Source organism: Chrysemys picta, chromosome 3, assembly GCF_011386835.1.
Source record: "Chrysemys picta bellii isolate R12L10 chromosome 3, ASM1138683v2, whole genome shotgun sequence".
NCBI lineage: Eukaryota > Metazoa > Chordata > Testudines > Emydidae > Chrysemys > Chrysemys picta.
In genome coordinates this window covers 85,982,179-86,004,518 of record NC_088793.1, presented here as the reverse complement: position 1 = coordinate 86,004,518, position 22,340 = coordinate 85,982,179, and the positions used below count along the sequence as shown (strand labels likewise).

The window sequence follows — 22,340 nt, the reverse complement described above, 5'->3', positions numbered from 1 at the left end:
AGAGAATCTACCATGTCCCTTCTCAGGCCTATGAATGTTTTTACACCTGCCAGGTTCCTTAGCTGTCTTAGCAGTGAATAAAAGAGAGATCAGGGACAGTCGTCTTCTACCTCAGAAGACAAAAACAGAAAGAGACTCTAGAAAGATTTTTGGTAGAAAGATTTATTTCACAGCTGGTCTACAATATTGTATCTTTCTAACCAGCAAGTCTTACTGGCCAGATACGAATTCTCCCTTTCAGGCAATGTATTGAAGTGCTCAGACAAGTTGCTAGAGGAGGCCAGGCAGGAGTTGCAGGCCATCATAGAATAGGGCAAACTGATGGCTAGGACCTTTCCGTGGGCTGCCTTAGATGGTGCAGATTTGGCAGCCATAGCCAAGCATCTGCAGTAACTGAAGTCATGGACATCTGCACATAATCATTGGGTCTTCTGAAGGAGGTCTGGTCCAGCAGACTATCCAGCAACTTCACCTTTGAAGGTCCTACCTTCTTCTCACAGAAGACTGATGAGAAACTCCATCGTCTGAAGTATTCAAGGGCCACACTGAAACATTGGGAATTTACATTCCTTTCCCTAAAGGAAAGCAATTCCTTGCACTATGTCTCCAGAGATACCAGCTCTTCCCACCAAGGCAGCCTTGACAACTCCAAGAAAAGCAGTCGGGGGAGGAGGGGACCACAGGAAGAGACTTCCACTTCCTCAGTTTTCTTCCATGGTAGGTTCTTTGAGACAGTCTGGAAATCCAGGCAGCCTGTTTGACTGTCTTACTGAGGACAGAGTATCAAATCATTATGTCCCAGTTTCTCCCTCCCCTGTTGTTCCAACAGGTTATCTCACTTCCTATTTGCTTGGGACCATATCATGACAGATAGATTGGGTGCTAAGTACTGTGGAACAGGGATTTATTTCCACCCTCCTTCCCCATCCCTTTTCAGGGACCACTCTCAAGAGGTTGTCCTCCTCCAGGAGGTTCAGTCTCACCTTCATTTGGGAGCTATAGAAGACTTCCTGATCCTAAAGGAGGTCTCGGACCCATCGTAGACCTCTAAAATATGAACAAATGTATAAGAAAACAAGGGTTTGTATGGGCACCCTAACCTCCATCATCCCCTTCCTGGATCCTGCTGACTTAAAGGATGCATATTTCCATGTGGCTATCCATCAAAGCCACAGGAGATTGCTAAGATTTCTGGTCAACACAACCCATTATTAGTTTGTGGTCCTGCCCTTTGGCCTGTTTGCTGCCCTGCAAGTATTTACAAAAAGGCATTGCAGTAGTGGCTGCATCCTTAAGAAAATCAAGAGTGCAAGTGTTTCCTTACCTGACTGACTGGCTGGTATGAGGTAGATACAAACTCCAAGTAGAACTCTGTTTATGCAGGATCCAGTCCCTCTTATTGATCAACAAGGACAAGTCAGTCTTCTCCCCAGTTCAGAGAACAAAATTTATATGGGCGATCCTGGATTCTGCAGTAACCAAAGTGTTCCTACATCAAGCCAAATTCCAGAGAAGTTTAACATTTCCGCAGATCTCAAAGCCCATCCAATCACAACAGTAAGAAACTGCCTCAGACTACTGGGGCATATGGCCTCCTGCACATATGTGGTTTGGCACACTGGACTTTGTCTCAGGAAATCGGGTTAAAGACTGGGTACTCCCTGACTCATCACCACTGGACATGCTGATTTGAGTTCCTGCATGAGTACTAATCTCATAGAATAGTAGGACTGGAAGGGACCTCAAGAGGTCATCTAGTCCAGTCACCTGCACTCATGGCAAGTCTAAGTATTATCTAGGCCAGTGGCTCTCAACCTTTCTAGACTACTGTATCCCTTTCAGGAGTCTCGTTTGTCTTGTGTATCGCCAAGTTTCACCTCATTTAAAAACTACCTGCTTACAAAATCAGACACAAAAATACAAAAGTGTTACAGCACATTATTACTGAAAAATTGCTTACTTTCTCATTTTTTATCATATAATTATAAAATAAATCAGTTGGAATATAAATATTGTACTTACATTTCAGTGTATAGAGCAGTATAAACAAGTCGTATGAAATTTTAGTTTGTACTGACTTCGCTAGTGTCTTTTATGTAGCCTGTTGTAAAACTAGGCAAATATCTAGATGAAGTGATGTACCCCTTGGAAGACCTCTGTGTACCCCCTGGTTGAGAACCACTGATCTAGACTATCCCTGACTGGTGTTTGTCTAACCTGCTCTTAAAAATCTCCAATGACGGAGATTTCACAACCTCCCCAGGCAATTTATTCCAGTGTTTAACCAGCCTGACAGTTAAGAACTTTTTCCTAATGTCCAACCTAAACCACCCTGGCTGCAATTTAAACCCATTGCTTCTTGTCCTATCCTCCAGGGTTAAGGAGAACAATTTTTTCCCTTCCTCCTTGTAACAGCCTTTTCTGAACTTGAAAACTGTTATCATGTCATCTCTTCTCCAGACTTAACAAACCCAATTTTTTCAATCTTCCCTCATAGGTCATGGTTTTTTTTAGATCTTTAATCATTTTTGTTTTTCTTCTCTGGAGTTTCTCCAGTTTGTCCATATCTTTCCTGAAATGTGGTGTCCAGAAGTGGACACACTACTTCTATTGAGACCTAATCAGTGCGGAGTAGAGTGGAAGAATTACTTCTTGTGTCTTGTTTACAACGACTCCTGCTAATACAGCCCAGAATGATGTTTGCTTTTTTTGCAGCAGTGTTACACTGTTGACTCATTTAACTTGTGACCCAGTATGACCCCCAGATCCCTTTTTGCAGTATTCCTTCCTAGGCAATCATTTCCCATTTTGTATGTATGCAACTGATTGTTCCTTCGTAAGTGGAATACTTTACATGTTTCTGTATTGAATTTCATTCAGTTTACTTCAGACTGATCTGGAAGAACTGGAGAAACAGTTTGAATTTTAATCCTATTCTCCAAAGCACTTGCAACCCCTCCAGCTTGGTATCATCCACAAATTTTATAAGTGTACTCTTTATGCCATTGTCTAAATCATTGATGAAGCTATTGAACAGATCTGGACTCAGAACTGATCCCTGCGGGACCTCACTTGATATGTCCTTCCAGCTTGACTGTGAACCACTGATAACTACTCTCTGGGAATAGTTTTCCAACCAGTTACCCACCCACCTTATAGTAGCTCCATCTAGGTTGTATTTCCCTAGTTTATTTATGAGACGGTCATGTAAGACCATATCAAAAGCCTTACTAAAGTGAAGATATACCACATCTACTGCTTCCCTCCTATGCACAAGGCTTGTTAACCTGTCAAATAAAGCTATTAGGTTTGTCTCCTTGGACTTGTGGATGCATCCGGCCAATGAGAGTATGGGAGAGAGTTCACTTTGGCTCTCTCTTATCCACACTGGCTCTAGTTAAGGATGTTTCTTCTCTAGGTTTGGGAGCTCACCTACAAAATCTACCAACTCAAAGTCTATGATCTCATGAAGATTTGGCTGTCCACATAAATGTGTGGACATGCGGGCTGTTCATCTGGCCTGTTGGGCTTTTCTCCCATCACGGTGGAGAGGCTGCATGTTCTCATGGACAACATTGTGGCAATATTCTAAATGAATATGTAGGGAGGGGCTGTATCAGACCATCTCTATCAAGAGGCAATACATCTTTGGGAGTTTGGTATTGCCAATGCAATACACCTCAAAGCCTCCCACCTTCTTTGTGTTCATAGTATAGCAGATCCTTCAACAGAGATTGAGTGGCCTCTTAGTTCAGATAACGTGAGATTCCTTTTTCAAACTTGGGGGCAGGGAGTTACTTACATAGACCTGTTTGCTAAGAAAGTGCCAAGTTTCTTGTTCCAGAGTAGGGTGACCAGATGTCCCGATTTTATAGGGACAGTCCCGATATTTGTGGCTTATTTTTATATGGGTTCCTATTACTCCCCACCTCCTGTCCCGATTTTTCACACTTGCTATCTGGTCACCCTATTCCAGAGGAGCTCACAATCCGGGATTTCTGATTGATGCTTTTTTACTTTCTACGAAAGATGAACTGGTGTATGCCTATGCTCCCATTTCATCCCTTCCCATGGGCGTGTTCAGGCTCAATTTAGATCATGCTTGCATCATCTTTATATTACCAGCTTGGCCTTAACAGTATTGGTTCTCCAATCTCCTGAGCCTCTCTGCTAGGACTCTTTTGACACTACCTCCAGAACTCAAGCTGAGCTCCCAGGACCATGGTCACTTGCTATATCCCAACCCAGTTGCTCTCCATCTGATGGCCTGGATGCTCTATGGTTAACACCTCAAGAGTGAAGTGTTCAGAGAATGTGCAGAACATTCAGCTGAATAGTAGGGAGCCAACTACTAGATACATTTACCCGTTGTAGTAGAAATGATTCTCCTTTATAGTCAAAACAGAATGGTGATTTTTCACCACTCCTGGCCTCTCCAATATATTTTGAACTGTTTGTTCCACCTGAAACAACAAGACCTATTGATTTAGTTCTGTCAGAGTTCAGCTGATAGCTGTCTCCAGCCATCAATCGCAGGCTGCTTAGTATTTTTGAATGTTTTGTCAATCAGATTCTTAAAGCATTTGGTCAGGGGTTCTCTCCATGTGATGGATCCCATTCCTCCTTGGCACTTAGATGAACAAGTTTTGATGGTTCTGTCCTTTGAACTGATGGCTGCAGGCTCTTTACTGCAACTTTCTCTTAAAGAAGTATTTTTGGGAGGTATTACCTCCAGAAGAAGGGTAGTGGAGTATGAGCATTGGTAGCTGACCCTCCTTACTCTTTTTTTTTTTTTTTTTTTTTTTTTTTAATATGGCTGAGGTATGTGTACTGCCACATCTGAAATTCCTGACTATAGTAGTATTGGAATTCTACCCCAATCAAGACATATACTCAATGGCTTTATTTCCTAAGTCCCATTCTTAGGGGGGAGGGATAGCTCAGTGGTTTGAGCATTGGCCTGCTAAACCCAGGGTTGTGAGTTCAATCCTTGAGGGGGCCTCTTAGGGATCTGGGAAAAAAATCAGTACTTGGTCCTGTTAGTGAAGGCAATGACCTTTCAAGGTCTCTTCCAGTTCTAGGAGATAGGATATCTCCATTAATTTATAATTTATTTATTTATTTATTTCTTCTCATCAGGATGAGGAGAGGCTCCATACCTTAAATGTTAGAAGGGCGATGGCTTTTTACTTGGACAGGACTAGATAGTCATCCCAGCTGTTTGTCTGTTGTGGGCAGGATGAAAGGTCTTTCAGTCTCAAAGCAGAGGATTGCATCCTGGATTTTGTCCTACATATGCCTGTGCTATGATATTGCCAATGTACCCTCTCCAAGCAGGGTGGTAGCATGCTCTGAGATCTCAAGCAACTTTTTTTGGCTCAAGTAGCTATATCTGACATTTGTAGAGCTGCAATTAATAGTCATTGGTACATATTTTTACTACTTATTACATTATATCTCAGCATTCTGGAGATGATGCCAAGTTTGGATGAGTACTTCTTCAGTCCTTGTTCAGGTAGACTGTGAAACAGACCTCTGGTTTGAACTGCTTGGGAGTCACCTGAAGTGGAATGGATATGTGCAATCAATTGAAGGAAAAAATGCTTACTAACCTTGTTCTGTTACTGTTTTTTGAGATGTATTATACGTGTCTATTCTATGACTCACCTTCCTATCTGTCAGAGTCTGTTCAGTAAGAGGGAACTGAGAAGGGAGTCTGAGGTGGCACCCCACTTTATATCATCATGCAGCAGCATGAGGAAGTGCCACCCTGACAGGTACCGCTAAGGGAAAAAAGAATCTGCCTCTGCAGTTGACATGCACACACCTGAAATGGAATGGGCATGTGTAACACATTTTGAAAGACAACAGTTACAGAACAGGTTAGTAACTGTTTTTTTTTTTTTTTTTTTTTTTTTTTTTACCAGTCAGTCATGTCAGATTGTGGAGAAACAACAATATATGTAAGTTCTAGTAAAGGCTGAAAGAACTTATCTGGCCCCGGAACTAAAGTAGCTGAATTTTTAGCACTTCAGAATTATTGAATATGGGGACATTTGCTTTTACATTACATTTTATATTACGGACTGTCAAACGTAGTATCCATTGCCTAGGAAGAAACTTACCTGCATATATTATAGTTCCTATTCACTAGTGGTACTGTGGAGTCAGCTTAATTTTAGCAGTGGTGACAGTTCTTTAGCTTGGTGATATCTCTATGAACCTTCATCAAGAGGGTGGTAGTAGCAGAGGCAGTCTCTGAGTGGAAAGGAGAGTGAATCGCCAAAGAAGAGGTTTTTCTGTTGTGTCCTACAATAGGGTTAGAAAAACTGCAGCTAATAAACTCTTTCTAATTAGCAAGTAGAAACCCTAAAAACTTGCTGGGATTGCTGATTGTATAGTAGTCTGAGGCCTTTACAATCAATTAGGATTTATCTCTGATTCTCCTAGTTTAGAAGTTACTGGAGAGAAGGAAGAGAACTAGTTTAACCTACTACTAATGGTGCTGGAACAGAAAAGACCCGGTTCATGAATGTCTCCTGCATTGCCTGCAAGGTTCTTTTTGCATAAATACCAGTGCAAGACCTTCTCTGAGAAAGTGCTTGTCTCCATCCTGGCTCAGGTTACGGTCTAGCTCATGGGTAGGCTTTATTAAATCCAGAATATTCACCATAAACACACGGATTCACGGTTTTCTTGGTTAAATCACTTAATCTCTCTTGTTTCCCCATATGTAAAATGTGGATAAATACCTGTCTATCATGGGTGCTCTGAGACTTTCTTAGCTTTTGCAATACTCTTTCAGGTCTTACGGTAGGTTCTCTAGAAATGCAAAGTAGAAGAACATATAAATATGGCATTTTAAAGCATGAATTTTGCAGCAGTGGGTAGTGAATCTGATTTATTCCTTAAGCTGTAAACACCTTCTGAGTGCATAGACCCTGGTGGATAGAGAGACAAATAAACAGAAAGGCAGCTATGTTCGTAGTGTCTATTCTAAAAATGCAGCTGAATATATTTACCAAATGAAGGGCAAAATCGGGCTATATTTATGTTTCTAATAGTATCTTGTAATAAAAGCTTGTTTATAACTTTTATCTAGTTTGCTGTCCTGTAAGTTTCCTGTATCTTATTATTTTAGTGTAACATTTATTTAACTAGACTACTTTAAAAAAAAAAATCTGTCCAGTCATTTGTCCTTTGGTTTAGAGTGGCTCCTCTGATTAAATAAATATGCAATTTTTAAAAATTACTGTCTGTGTGCAGCGTATGTAGCAATACTACTTCTAATACAATGTAGAATTGAGAACTTTCCCTTTTCTAATTTTTTTTTTAAACAAAATGTAGACTCAGATTACATTTTGGATGCTGAATCCTAGTAATTGCTTTGTTTTGGGCATTTATTTATGTAAATATAGTACATTGACATGTCTGTAAACAACGTAATAATAAACTAAGCATAGCATTTAGGAATTTGGCATTGTTGTGTTTTGAGAAGTGTAACCTTTAAATCTACATAAACTTCTCTGCCTTTTACTTCTGCTGTGTTCGTAGATTCCAGAAGGGCTTCGTGTATGGACTTCCTGCCTTGGAGGTAGCAGAATATTCAGCAGAAGGTAAAGAGGAGTGCTGCCTTCTGGTGTCATTGTATGTTTGCTGGGGTGCCTGGCATTGTGTGGTGATCTATTAGAAAGAAGGAACCATATATACAAAAAGTGCAGTGGTATTGAAAAATGTAAATCGGACAGTGACATTCTGGTAATCCAAACTTTGTGTAAAATTATTTGCATAAATTAAAGTGGGACAATGAAGGACTGCAAATGCTCCTTCCCTGAAAACTGAAGCAGTTAGAACTTATTTTCAAGATTAAAAGTATAGAAACAAAGTGCTAAGTATAATACTTTTTCAAGGATGTCCGTTGTGCTTACTGTGAGAGATTTCCTGCTTACCCTAACTCCTGTTCTGTTGTGTAGGAAAGACTGCTACTTGTTCCAGGATTGGGCTGAATACTTCGGATGTGGCCTATCATCTTTCTCACCGATGTTGAATGTGGACTTCTTGATATCTCGAGGGCTTTGACATTTCCTCTTCATCTGCATCTCAATCAAGTCCCATACCCCTGGCTCTATTTTCAAGGCTTCTTACACACTGAAATACCTTAGCCAAATACATTTTTGGCCAAAGCTTGAGTCCTCTTGCGAGACTTTCTTTTCTGGCGAGGCTGCCATCACCTGATTTGGGTCTTGGCTGTTAGCTTCAAGGAAAGATGAAAGTAGCTGATCCAAAGCTGTAACTACTGTATATGAAAGGCACAGATTATTCACTTTCTATATTAAAAGAAAAATGATCTTTGTCTCATTAGATATAGCTCAGAGTGCTTAGTGATTAAACAGGTGTTTGTACCCTTGGGAAGAGTAATTCTAGGCTGCAGTCCTTTAAAGCAGAGCTTTGTTTAAAAATTGGTCATTAGGATCTCCTGATGAGAGATCCATCTTAATGTCCCTACGATCTCCAATTGTGATAAATTCTATTGCCCTCTGCCTTTGTTTTATTTTCAATTTTATATTGAAAGTAAATGTTGTGCACTTTTTTCCAGGTCATCGATGTATAAAGTGAATAAGATCTCTCCTAAAATAGATACTACTCTTGTCATCTGAGTGGTGTTCTGGTTGTGTCTGATTTGCTTCAGTATTTTCTTAAACCAGGGAAAATAAGTTTCTGCCATGTCTTCCACTTTTCTTTTTCTAATTTTTAGATTTTTAAAGGCTATTATACTTGACAGGCGTGTGTTAAAGTACAGTTTAATAAAATCTTAAATATGTTCTTCATAGGTAGCATATTCCGTTAGTGACAAATCCCACCACCACCTTCACAGGTATGCCAGCTCATGCTGGTAGTTGAACTGGAATGGTGCCAATGTAGGGGAGTTCAAGGGCAGAATGCTGTGAGGCATTGCAATGCATGGGTACTCCCTGTGTGCTATAGAGCCTAGGGCTCTTCACAGCAGGGCTCTTTCTACACCACCCTACAGGGGAAGATTGGGAGTCAGGTCAGAACATGTGACTTCATGGATCTATCAGCCATTCTTCCTTGTACACTTCTGAAACACTGACCCCACACTAGCAACTGTTAGGCCATGCTGCTGCTGCTGTTCTGCCACTTCACATGGGGAGGATTCTTCCCTTCCCCAGCCTTCAAGGAACTAGTTAATATACAAGCCAGCTACTCTGCCTGTGTTTTGACATCAACATTTGCCCTTAATTGCTTTGTCCGGTCTTGTTTAAAATGTCTCAAGTGGGGATGGAGTCTTCTGCCACTTCACTGAAGTGGTTATTTAACTGTCTGAGATCAGATTTTCAAAGCGTTGGCTTTGATAGACTAAATTTTCTTTCCATTTTATCTCATTCTGGTTACACCTCGCTACCTGAGATAATTCTCTATATTTGTTGTTTACATTTTCATTAATAGATGGTTGGAATCGATTCTCTTTAATCATTTAACAGAGTTGTAAACCTTTCACCACTCCATTCCATCACATCCAGTACGAAAGTACTGTTTAACCTCCTCCCCACAAACTTTCACTCCTAGTAGTAGTAGTAGTAGTGAGAGGTCTCGTGGCCATAGGTTTTTTTTTTTTTCCAAGTATCTGGTCATTTTTCTTCTGAACTCTTTCCTTATATATTTAAAAAAGTTTTATTTTCTCCATTTGCTTTCCTTTTTCTCTACTTTTCTGATTTTGTTGCACTTAGCTTCATTTTGAGATGTTTCAAATTTTCTTCTGCACCTGATATTTTATACTTTGCATATGAATAGTATTTTTAATCTATGGATTCATGCATTTAACATCTCTTGAAGTGTTATAATGATTGCTTAGGCATGCATTGCCTACCTTGTCTTCCTGCTTAAATTCATATCTGGAAACATTTTTGAAGTTTGGAGAACTAGGGTTAGGTATGTCAGTACTATGGATTGGATTGCAATAAGAAGGTAGAGTGCAACTATATCAAAGCCACTACCTAAGTATCTGAACTTCTGCCTTCTTTGCTTGGCACAGTTACAATTCCCAACATAACAAATAAGGAATTTCTGAGATAAGTGAGCAAAGGAAAGACTTGCCTTCTTCAGGCATTCCATTTGGAGATAAGAATAGGAAATCTGGTATCATTCAGTTGGCACTGTGACTGTGAAAGTATTTGGCACTGGGAGATAACCATCAGTAGCTGTAGAAACCGTTGGGAAGACCTTATTTTATAATGTTTGCAATACTGGTGTGTGTGTGACCTAATGTTGGCAATAGACCACTGGTGGGTACATAGTTATGAGTCTATATCCAAGGACTTGCCTAGACAGGTGTTTCCCCTGTGATCAATGTCTTCATGATATTTCAATGAAGGGGCTGTGTGTGGTCTCTGCCAAAAACTAAGAATCTGCTGGTTGTCATGGTTGTTGTAGGATGTATGTATGGAAAATATTTTATGTTTCAAAGCTGCTGGAAGTGAAATTTCAATTGAGGCAAGATTTTTCTCAGAGCCAACTCAATCAAGGGTTTAACTGATCACCATATTTGGGGTCGGGAAGGAATTTTCCTCCAGGGCAGATTGGCAGAGGCCCTGGAGGTTTTTCGCCTTCCTCTGCAGCGTGGGGCACGGGTCACTTGCTGGAGGATTCTCTGCACCTTGAGGTCTTTAAACCACGATTTGAGGACTTCAGTAACTCAGGCATAGGTTAGGGGTTTGTTACAGGAGTGGGTGGGTGAGATTCTGTGGTTGCGTTGTGCAGGAGGTCAGACTAGATGATCATAATGGTCCCTTCTGACCGTAAAGTCTATGAGTCTATAAGAATGAGAACAATTGACATTGTTTGACCGAGCCTAACTAAGTGTTTATAGGCTAGGCGAGGGGCGGGCTTGGGCCTTTACAAAGCACAACAGAGCCCCCCCCAAAAGACCTTGACTAGGTGGACCATTGGGGGCAAACTAAAGTTAACAAAACAACTCGGTCATTGAAGAGAGACAAAAAGTCTGGAACTGTATAAAAGGAGAAAAAAGGACATACGGTAGTATCCATTACAGTGGTGACACTCTGAGTGTGTCATGAAAAGTGCATTCTAGCTCTCTACAGGAAAAATGCTGTACAGACTGACAATTGGGTGAGAGATAATTTATTAGTTAGGAAAGGAACTTTGTTAATAAGTATAGGCTATGGATGATGTTTTATATTTTTTATTTTATCTGTAACCATATGTTTCCAATCCTTATACTTGCTTTTGATTGAATCTTTATCTTAAGCTTTGTCAAATAAACTTCTGTTTGGTTTTGCTACATATGTGACTAAGTGCTGTGTGCTATGGAGAGTCCTGAATTGGGGTGAAGCTAGTGAACTGGGGGCACTGCTTCCACAGAGGCAGTGAATCTTTGTGTATTGTAGGTGTCCGGAAGTTGAGGAACTAGGCACTTGAGTGTAATGAAGAGGGGTGTACAGATTGGTAGGAGGGACCTGGGCTCTGGGCCCAAACCAGAACTTGGGACGCTAATTATCTCCATAGATTTAGCCACAGGTTGTCTGCTCTGCCCCATGGACTCACTTAAGGAGCTTGAGGGCTGAGGTGTGAATATTGCTAGCCTGCAGAGGGAAAGAGTGGGACTTGTGGCACCCAGAATGAGATGTTTGTGTTGCCAGCAGCTGATAGCCTTGGGCGAGTGGGCACAGACAAGACTCCTTCCTGCTGTAAATTGGCAGTAGTGATTCACCCTGTACCCCTTGGTAACCCTGAAAGTGTAAGTGTGGATGAGAGCTAACTGGCTGATGCACTTCTTGGGTAAGACTTAATTCAGTTTGGGGAAAATACAGAGAGACTGACTATATGCCTTTATTTGCCTTTTGATACTCATGTTTGAAATCTAGGAGTCTTGTTGGATCAAGGGCTGCTTTTGTCTGTCCAAAAAGTAGCTGAAAACGAGAACTTTTATCTTTCATTGGAAAGGTTGCATCCTGCTTCCCAATCAGACGCACATCTCCCCACCATTATTTGCGCTCATTATTTCCATATGGGACTATGACTATGTGCTCTTCCTGGGGCTATACTTGAGCGCCACTTCGAAACGTTAGCTAGTGTCCAATATGGCTACTTATTTAGCAGTGTTTCATTCATGAAGTATATTATACCTGTGCTCCAAAGATTGCACTGGGTTTCCAGTTCATTTCCGGATGCAGTCCAGAGTCTTGGTTTTGATCTATTAAAAACATTAAAAGGGGCTTATAATTTATGTTCTAAATATCTTGGTGATCACATTTCTGCTCATGCTTTACATCTATAGTTGAGAGTAGCTTGTGATGTCGAGGCAAACAATTGGTAGATTTAGAAGTCACTACTGGCAGTATAGTATTCTCATTGAAGGACCCTGGACTCTAGGTTCCCACCCTTCCTAGTCTAACATACAAAACCATTATTTCAGCTTTGTGGTTTTTGTTTAGGAGAAGTGAGTTGGAGATCTTTTAAATTATAATGATGTTCTTAATTTTTTTTTATTGTACAACTATTAGAGTGGTGATAGGTGCACAACATAACCTTTAGTATACCATGCAGTCAATTCTGTATTCTCTAACTCGGATGTTCTCAAACTGGGGGACACTGTGGAATGTATTCTGCGGGGGGGGAGAGAAGCTGCTCTGCTTTCAGAACTGGGTAGCCGGAGAGCATTGTCTCTAGCCAGGCTCCCAGCTCTGAAGGCAGCACCATTGGAGAAATAAGCGTGGCATGGTAAGGCATTGTCACCCATACTTCTCTGGTGCTGCTGGAGGTGGCGCTGCCTTTAGAGTTGGGTGCCTGGCCAGCAGCGGCTGATCTCTGCTCTGCCTTCAGAGCTGGCGATTATATGTACTTGTGTGGCTGGGGAGGGGGCGAAAACTACATCTGAGACAAAGAAAAGGGGTGTTTGATCAAATAAGTTTGAGAGCTACTGTTCTAACTGGTGAACGATGTCTGTTAGAGCTTGCATTGGGAGAACAACCCTGTAGAGCAGTCCCTTGATGCAGATAGTTAATTGTGATCTTGTTATACAGGTTGAATTGTATTTAATGATATCCAAATTAAGCCTACTTGAATTCAAACTGAGGCCATTATAATATATCTGAAACATACTCTGAATATATAGATAAAGTAGTATCAGAGATTACAGCAATGGACTAATTGTCAAGTCTTCCTGATTTCTGTTACAGATACCGTGGTCTTGGGCAGGTCTCTTCTTTGTCAACTTATCTATAATATGTTTTCTAATTTTTGAAGTATTGTCAGGGGCGGCTCTAGCTTTTTTGCCACCCTAAGCACGGTCCCCGGTCCTGCGGATTCGGCAGCATGCCAGCGGGAGGTCCGCCAGTCCTGCGGCTTCAGCGTATCTGCCACCGAATTGCCGCCAAATCTGCGGGACTGGCAGACCTCCCCTGAGCATGCCGACGAAGGCTGCCTGCCGCCCTCGCAGGGACCAGCAGGGCGCCCCCCGCGGCTTGCTGCCCCAGCCATGCACTTGGAGCGTTGGTGCCTGGAGCCACTGCTGAGTATTGTAAGGCTTAGTACTAAAATCCTCTGAAATGTGTTAAGGATTTTAAGTCTTATGTTCTTCTGAGATGAACATTTTGAAAGTAGACTTGTTTTTGGACTTGTGTGAGGAAAATGCAAAGTGAAAGTGGCACCAGGAAGAAAGCATAAAGTTGCATTTTGCTTTTCTGCAAGGAGTACTTTATTTGGAAATAAACCAGTTTTTCCTTCCACTGTACAAATTAAGAAATATTAACCTTGAAAACTTACAGAACTAGGTTTTGCCTAGTGATGGAGAGAGACTGTTCAAGGTGAGAGATCACCTCATACACTACACCTGGTGTGGCATTTTACAATAGAAAGAGCCTCCTATCTATCACTTGCTAGGATTGAAGGCTTTTGCATCTGGATGTTCCCCAGGGCAGTTTGCAAAGTCTGGAGCCAGGAAAGTTTCAAGCCAGGATACAAGTCTCATGTAATTCAGCTTGTTGTAATGCTTTTATTTTTCATAAAATAACAAGGTTGATAACACTTCTGGAACCAGAATAATACCAGAATAGTCCCTTAATAATACCCATAGTCTTGAATATGAGAATTTTAAAACTTCATAAATGTAAATATCTAATAGCTGCAACAGCAGACACTTTAAAATAATGCTTTGTTTTTGGAAGATCATTGGATGGAATTACTTGTGTTGTAACCAGCTAACGGAGAAACTTGTCTGTTAGTGAAAACAACTCTTATCTGATTTGTTGTTAATAGTCAAAGGTCTGTGTAAGAATAAGTTGCCATCTTTTGCATTGCCCCAAAACTGCAGAACTACAGAATAAGGGCCTCTTGCATGACTCTTCAGATTTGTGGAGTGTATAATAAAGACAATTCTTGTTCCTCTTTTTAAATGAAAACTGCACTCATGTTCTTCCTCTGATATAGATCTCACAACACTATTGTGGATATTTATTCTGTGCTATTCCTACAGGGATACCAATATACTTGACTCTTAAGCTTGTTACATAGTTCACTAGAACTTTCTTGTGTGTATACTGTAGCATCACACATTCAAATACATTTTTTTTAAAAGTTGCTTAAAAGTTTAGGTCACTAAAGATCAGGCAGTGTGTTTACATATTGTTTTCTTTTATCGAACATCAACATTTAAAAGCATGGAAATAGCTAGCTAAGGACATAAGACCGTTTGCATGGACAATATAAGATTTCTTATCTAGTATACAGAACTATGTATTTCATCACGGTGCAACAGTCTTAACTGACTCATGGAATGTTGGGGTTTTTAAATGGCTTTTGTCTGAAAGAATACTGATACGTGGGAAATAATAGGAGCTAAAATATATTTATCTGTTGGCAGTAGTTTTTTGGTGAAGTACTCAAAACAGCTGTTTCCTGATAATGTGCCTAAAATAGGAGAAGTGTAAAACTAGTCTATGATAAAACTATGAATATGGATTTGCATTTCAGGGTGAAGAATTTAGCATTAATGTGTACATATGTAATTTTTGTTAAGAAAAGTTGTTTATATTTTGAAATTACTGAAAATAGTATTTTGTGGTGATATATATGTGATGGGTTTGGTCACAGAGACCCCCTTGGGACTGTGTACCTGATGTGCTGAAACTACCTCTGAGCCAGTTTTCCCTGTCAGCTTGGGACTCCAGAACCCTGTCTTGTTGAGCCAGACACGCAAGCCTGCTGCAACACAGACCTAGGGTCTGAACCACGTCCCCAAAGCTGCAGGCTTTAACCGAAAACCACTCAGCAGCTACTCCTGTCTGCAGCACCCAGATACCCAGCTCCCAATGGGATCCAAACACCAAATAAATCCGTTCTACTCTGTATAAACCTTATACAGGGTAAACTCATAAATTGTCTGCCCTCTATAGCACTGATAGAGAGAGATGCAGAGCTGTTTGCTCTCCCAGGTATTAATCACTTACTCTGGGTTCAATAATAAACAAAAGTGATTTTTATTAAGAATAAAAAGGAGGATTTAAGTGGTTCCAAGTAATAACAGACAGAACAAAGTAAGTCACCAAGCAAAACAAAACAAAACATGCAAGTCTATGCCTAATACATTTAAGAAACTGAATACAGGTAAAATCTCATCCTCAGAGATGTTCCAATAAGCTTCTTTCACAGACTAGCCTCCTTCCTAGTCTGGGGCCAATCCTTTCCCCTGGTACGGTTCTTGTTAGTTCCGGCTCAGGTGGTAACTAGGGGATTTCTCATGACTGCAGGCCCCTTTGTTCTTTTCTACCCCCTTTTATATTCTTGGCACAAGGCAGAAATCCTTTGTCTCTCTCTGGGTTCCTACCCTTCCTTCTAAATGGAAAAGCACCAGGTTTAAGATGAATTCCAGCATCATGTGACATGTTCACATGTCCTGTGAGACTTCATTACTCACTGGCTGGCACCCATGTATACAGAAAGACTTACACGTAAACAGAGCCATTTACAACCAGTTGTCCTAGTTGATAGGAGCCATCAAGATTCTAAGCCACCATTAATGGCCCACACTCTGCATAACTACAATAGGACCTCAAAATTATATTTTGTATTCCTAATTTCAGATACAAGAATGATACATTCATAAAAATAGGATGAACACACTCAGTAGTTTATATGCTTTGTAATGATACCTTACAAGAGAGCTTTTGCATAAAGCATATTCCAGTTAATCATATTTACACTTATAAACATATTGAGTGCAACGTCACAGTATACCTTTCTTAATACTTGATAGGAATGTCTGTTATATGGGCAGAGTAACGTTTATTTATGTCCTTAATTAGCTATTTCCTTTATTCTTAGTTACTGGGTTTTGTAAACAAGTTTTTGGGTTTTGGAATTTAAATTTTAAGAACTTTTTTCTATGTATGTAGATGAAGTGGAAGGGGGCATGGTAACTGTCTTCAAGCACATAAAAGGTTGTTATAAAGAGGGGGGTGATAAATTGTTCTCCTTAACCACTGAGAGAGATTTAGGTTAGACCAGATATTTGCATGGCCCTTTTGTAGCCAGCACTGCAAGGTATTTACATGCCAGATATGCTAAACATTTGTATGCCCTTTCATGCTTCGGCCATCATTCCAAAGGGGATGCTGATGATGCTCGTTAAAAAAACTGTGCTAATTAAATTTGTGACTGAACTCCTTGGGGGAGAATTGTATGTCTCATGCTTTGTGTGTTACCCGCGTTCTGCCATATATTTCATGTTATAGCAGTCTCAGATGATGACCCAGCATGTTTATTTGTTTTAAGAACGCTTTCAAGGCAGATTTGACAAAACGCAAAGAAGGTACTAATGTGAGATTTCTAAAGATAGCTACAGCACTCTACCCAAAATTTAGGAATCTGAAGTGTCTTCCAAAATCTGATCAGGATGGGGTGTGGATCATGCTTTCAGAAGTCTTAAAAGAGCAACACTCTGATGTGGAAACTACAGAACACGAACCACCAGAAAAGAAAATCAGCCTTCTGCTGGCGAGATCTGACTCAGATAATGAAAATGAACATGCATTGGTCTACATGGCTTTGGATTGTTATTGAGCAGAACCTGTCATCTGCATGGATGCATGTCCACTGGAATGGTGGTTGAAGCATGAAGGGACATATGAATCTTTATCACATCTGGCATGTAAATATCTTGTGACGCCGGATACAACAGTGCAATGCAAATACCTGTTCTCACTTTCAGGTGGCGTAAACAGGAAGCGGACAGCATTATCTCCTGCAAATGTAAACAAACTTGTTTGTCTGAGTGATTGGCAGAACAAGAAGTAGGACTGAGTGGACTTGTAGGCTTTAAAGTTTTACAATGTTTTATTTTTGAAAGCAGTTTTTTTAACATAATTCTACATTTGTAAGTTCAACTTTCATAATAAAGAGATTGCACTACAGTACTTGTATTAAGTGAATTGAAAAATTATTTTTACAGTGCAAATATTTATAATGAAAATAAATATAAAGTGATCACTGTACACTTTGAATTCTGTGTTGTAATTGAAATTAATATATTTGAAAATGTGGAAAACATCCAAAAATATTTATATAAATAGTATTCTATTGTTTAACTGCGCAATTAATCACGAATAAATTTTTTAATCGTGTGATTAATTGAGGTTAATTTTTTTAATTGCTTGACAGCCCTTCAAATTTTCAATAGAATGGATGGGCCACCAGATTATTAAAACAGAAAAGTGAGCATTTCAGGCCAAGCTAATAATGTCTCCTGTGGACGGACCTTTGTCTCTTGCACTGTACACCTAACAAGGTAGCTAAATAGTACAGCCTTCACTCTTAAATGCTGGTAAAAATTGCTTAAAAATCATGGCAACTGTAAGTGTCTGATCACTGATCAAGGCTAAGGCTCTGGTCTTTGATTCTACAGACAGTGCCTCTCAAGCTTCATGTCTCTGGGCCTCAGTTCCTTATCTGTAAAAGCGGTTAATGCTTTGCACTTCACATAGAATTCGTCTGTAGTTATCAAGGTAGCTCAAAAAGATGGGTAAGAGTTTATTATTAACCTTGTTTTACATTTGGCTTAACTAAGTACTGATATCCAAAGCAATTGGTATGCAATAAGGTACAAGTCTACCACCTCTAAAGTAAGGAATCCCTTCTTGGCTCTATCAATGTAACTTCTGACAATCTACTTAAATTCAGTTCCTCTGCTACCTCATCTGGAAAATGGACCTGTGTACATTTCCCCCTAGGCTAAAGGACTGTTTCTTTTTGTTTGATTTTTTTGGGTAAGCGGGGGACACACAGATGGAGTCAGTTACTTCAGTAGATTCTAAAATTTCTTTTCACTCTTCTTAAAAGTAGCCCTGTCCAGTTCTGAAATAGTCTCAATTTTTGTTGCCAGCTACTATTAGGGCTATGGAACGGCTGCCATATGAGGAGAGATTAATAAAACGGGGACTTTTCAGCTTGCAAAAGAGACGACTGAGGGGAGGGGGATATGATAGAGGTCTATAAAATCATGACTGGTGTGGAGAAACTAAATAAGGAAGTTTTTTTTTTTTCACACAATGCACGGTCAACCTGTGGAGCTCCTTGCCAGAGGATGTTGTGAAATCAAAGACTATAATCGGGTTAAAAAAAGAACTAGGTAAGTTCACAGAGGATAGGTCCATTAATGGCTATTAGCCAGGATGGGCAGGGATGGTGTCCCTACCCTCCGTTTACCAGAAGCTGGGAATGGGCGACAGGGGATGGCTCACTTGATGATTACCTGTTCTGTTCATTCCCTCTGGGACACCTGGCACTGGCCACTGTCGGAAGACCCTCAGGGAACTGATGGGCAGGATCCCCTGGGAGTAGGGTAACCAGACAGCAAATGTGAAAAATTGGGACGGGGGTGGGGGGTAATAGCAGCCTATATAAGAAAAAGACCCAAAAATTGGGACTGTTCCTATAAAATCGGGACATCTGGTCACCCTACCTGGGAGAATAACATGAGGGGGAAAGGAGTCCAGGAGAGCTGGCTGTATTTTAAAGAATCGTTATTGAGGTTGCAGGAAAAAAACATTCCAATGTGTAGAAAGAACAGTAAATATGGCAGGTGACCCGCTTGGCTTAACAGTGAAATCCTTGCTGACCTTAAACGCAAAAAAGAAGCTTACAAGAAGTGGAAGATTGGACAAATGACCAGGGAGGAGTATAAAAATATTGCTCAGGCATGCAGGAGTGAAATCAGGAAGGCCAAATCACACTTGGAGTTGCAGCTAGCAAGAGATGTTAAGAGTAACAAGAAGGGTTTCTTCAGGTATGTCAGCAACAAGAAGAAAGTCAAGGAAAGTGTGGGCCTCTTACTGAATGAGGGAGACAACCTAGTAAAGAGGATGTGGAAAAAAGCTAATGTACTCAAAGATTTTTTTGCCTCTGTCTTCACAAACAAGGTCAGCTCCCAGACTTCTGCACTGGGCAGCACAGTATGGGGAGAAGGTGACCAGCCCTCTGTGGAGAAAGAAGTGGTTTGGGACTATTTAGAAAAACTGGATGAGCACAAATCCATGGGGCCGGATGCGCTGCATCCAAGGGTGCTAAAGGAGTTGGCAGATGTGATTGCAGAGCCATTGGCCATTATCTTTGAAAACTCATGGCGATCGGGGGAGGTCCCGGATGACTGGAAAAGGCTAATGTAGTGCCCATCTTTAAAAAAAGGGAAGAAGGAGGATCCAGGGAACTACAGGCCAGTCAGCCTCACCTCAGTCCCTGGAAAAATCATGGAGCAGGTCTTCAAGGAATCCATTCTGAAGCACTTCGAGGAGAGGAAAGTGATCAGGAACAGTCAGCATGGATTCACCAAGGGCAAGTCATGCCTGACCATCCTGATTGCCTTCTATGAGAAGATAACTGATTCTGTGGATGAGAGGAAAGCAGTGGATGTGTTATTTCTTAACTTTAGCAAAGCTTTTGATATGGTCTCCTACAGTATTCTTGCCAGCAAGTTAAAGAATTATGGGCTGGATGAATGGACTATAAGGTGGATAGAAAGCTGGCTAGATCGTCGGGCTCAACGGGTAGTGATCAACAGCTCCATGTCTAGTTGGCAGCTGGTTTCAAGTGGAGTGCCCCAGGGGTTGGTCCCGGAGCCGGTTTTGTTCAGTATCTTGAAGGATAGCGTGGACTGCACTCTCAGCAAGTTTGCAGATTAAACTAAACTGGGAGGAGTGGTAGATACGCTGGAGGGTAGGGATAGGATACAGAGGGGCCTAGACAAATTAGAGGATTGGGCCAAAAGAAACCTGATGAGGTTCAACAAGGACAAGTGCAGAGTCCTGCACTTAGGATGGAAGAATCCCATGCACTGTTACAGACTAGGGACCGAATGGCTAAGAAGCAGTTCTGCAGAAAAGGACCTAGGGTTACAGTGGACGAGAAGCTGGATATGAGTCAACAGTGTGCTCTTGTTGCCAAGTAGGCTAACAGCATTGTGGGCTGTATAAGTAGGGGCATTGCCAGCAGATCGAGGGACGTGATTGTTCCCCTCTATTCGACATTGGTGAGGCCTCATCTGGAGTAGTGTGTCCAGTTTTGGGCCCCACACTACAAGAAGGATGTGGAAAAATTGTAAAGAGTCCAGCGGTGGGCAACAAAAATGATTAGGGGGCTGGAGCATATGACTTAAGAGGAGAGGCTGAGGGAACTGAGATTGTTTAGTTTGCAGAAGAGAAGAATGAGGGGGGGAGTTGATAGCTGCTTTCCACTACCTGAAAGGTGTTTCCAAATAGGATGGATCTATACTGTTCTCAGTGGTACCTGATGACAGAACAAGGAGTAATGGTCTCAAGTTGCAGTGGGGGAGGTTTAGGTTGGATATTAGGAAAAGCTTTTTCACTAGGAGGGTGGTGAAGCACTTGAATGGGTTACCTAGGGAGGTGGTGGAATCTCCTTTCTTGGAGGTTTTTAAGGTCAGGCTTGACAAAGCCCTGGCTGGGATGATTTAGTTGGGAATTGGTCCTGCTTTGAGCAGGGGGTTGGACTATATGACCTCCTGAGGTCCCTTCCAACCCTGATATTCTATGATTCTATATTTCTATGACCGGATACTGGGCTAGATGGACCTTTGGTCTGACCCAGTATGGCCGTTCTTATGTTCTTGTGTTCTTCTCTCTTTTTGCAATCAGTTTTACTGACAGAAAATCAGGTCTTGTTTTCAATAATGGCAATTTTTTAAACATTTTTAATTCCTGCCCTTGAAAACTGCCTCTTACACAAGTCCCAAGTCAAAATTTACTTGTGTTTTCAAACTTTGTAATCTTTCATTTGATTTAAGGGACATAAACTTACACTTTGCCAAAAAAAAAAAATCTGAAGTAATTTCAAAGTACGTATATTTCAAAATATATTCTAGTTCTTGGTGAGTCAGCTATAAACTTCAGAAAGCATGAAGGTTTTTTGTAGTTATAAGACTGATTTTCTTTTATCTCCCTTAGATATGGAACCATAATTACAGGTCTCCATATGAAGAGGCTGCTATGTCTCCATAGTAAACTCAATTAGAACCCCAATCCAATAGTTGCAAAAACTATTGGACCGAGCCTTTACTGCTTAAACTAAAGGAAAGTGTTAGCTTTCGTTTACAGAAGGACCTTTGTTATTTCTAAGCTGCTAATAGAGGGCATATGCATATTAAGATGCTTAACCTTACTTCTGCTGAAGGCAATGGCAAAAAAACAAAACAAAACAAAAAAACGACCAACGAAAACCAAACTCTCTTGTTGAAATAAATAGAGCAGGATTGCCCCTGAATTGCCCACCACAAAAATCAAGAACTTTGGCTTTGTTACAATGTATTTTGAAACCTAACGTAACAAGAGGGTTAGTTTAAAGGAGGAGTAATAATCCACTTTTGAGTTAGGGTTAGACAAAATTAGACAAAACTCAATTTCCAATCAGTGTAACTTTTCAAATTCTCCTTTTTCTTAAGAATAAATCTGACAACTTTCAAGCCAAACAAATTTTGTATGCAAAGGTATAGGATTGCAAAAACAAGCATTATTATGGAAGCTAATTGTAACCTTAACTACAGACAATAAAGAGGTTAAGTTGAAGCATGAGTGGGTCTGCTTTATCTTTAACATTGACCTTCTGGGTTTTCCCTACTTCTTACTAGCCAACCCTTTGATTAAGTATACTCTATTGTGGTTGTTCAAATGCATGATAGCCTATTTAGTGGGAACATCTCAGATTCTAGGACTTTGCCCTGCAGGGTGCACTGAACTGAACAGGGCACATGAAGTTTGAAACTGTCAGTGATGAGGACCCAGCAAAGACTTTGCTAG

General features: G+C 40.7%; 1 protein-coding gene across 9 annotated transcripts in view; it reads left to right on the top strand.

Moving 5' to 3' along the window:
• Positions 1–22,340, top strand: part of CDK19 (cyclin dependent kinase 19) — a 227,426-nt gene that overhangs the window by 34,268 nt on the left and 170,818 nt on the right. For 6 of the 9 annotated variants that reach the window (XM_042857691.2, XM_065590242.1, XM_065590243.1 and 3 more), the window contains one exon: positions 7,555–7,616. The exons of the other annotated variants lie outside the window; for them this stretch is intronic. In XM_042857691.2, the coding sequence (XP_042713625.1) occupies positions 7,555–7,616 (62 nt within the window). The remainder of the gene's footprint in view (positions 1–7,554; positions 7,617–22,340) is intronic. 9 annotated transcript variants of the gene reach the window in all.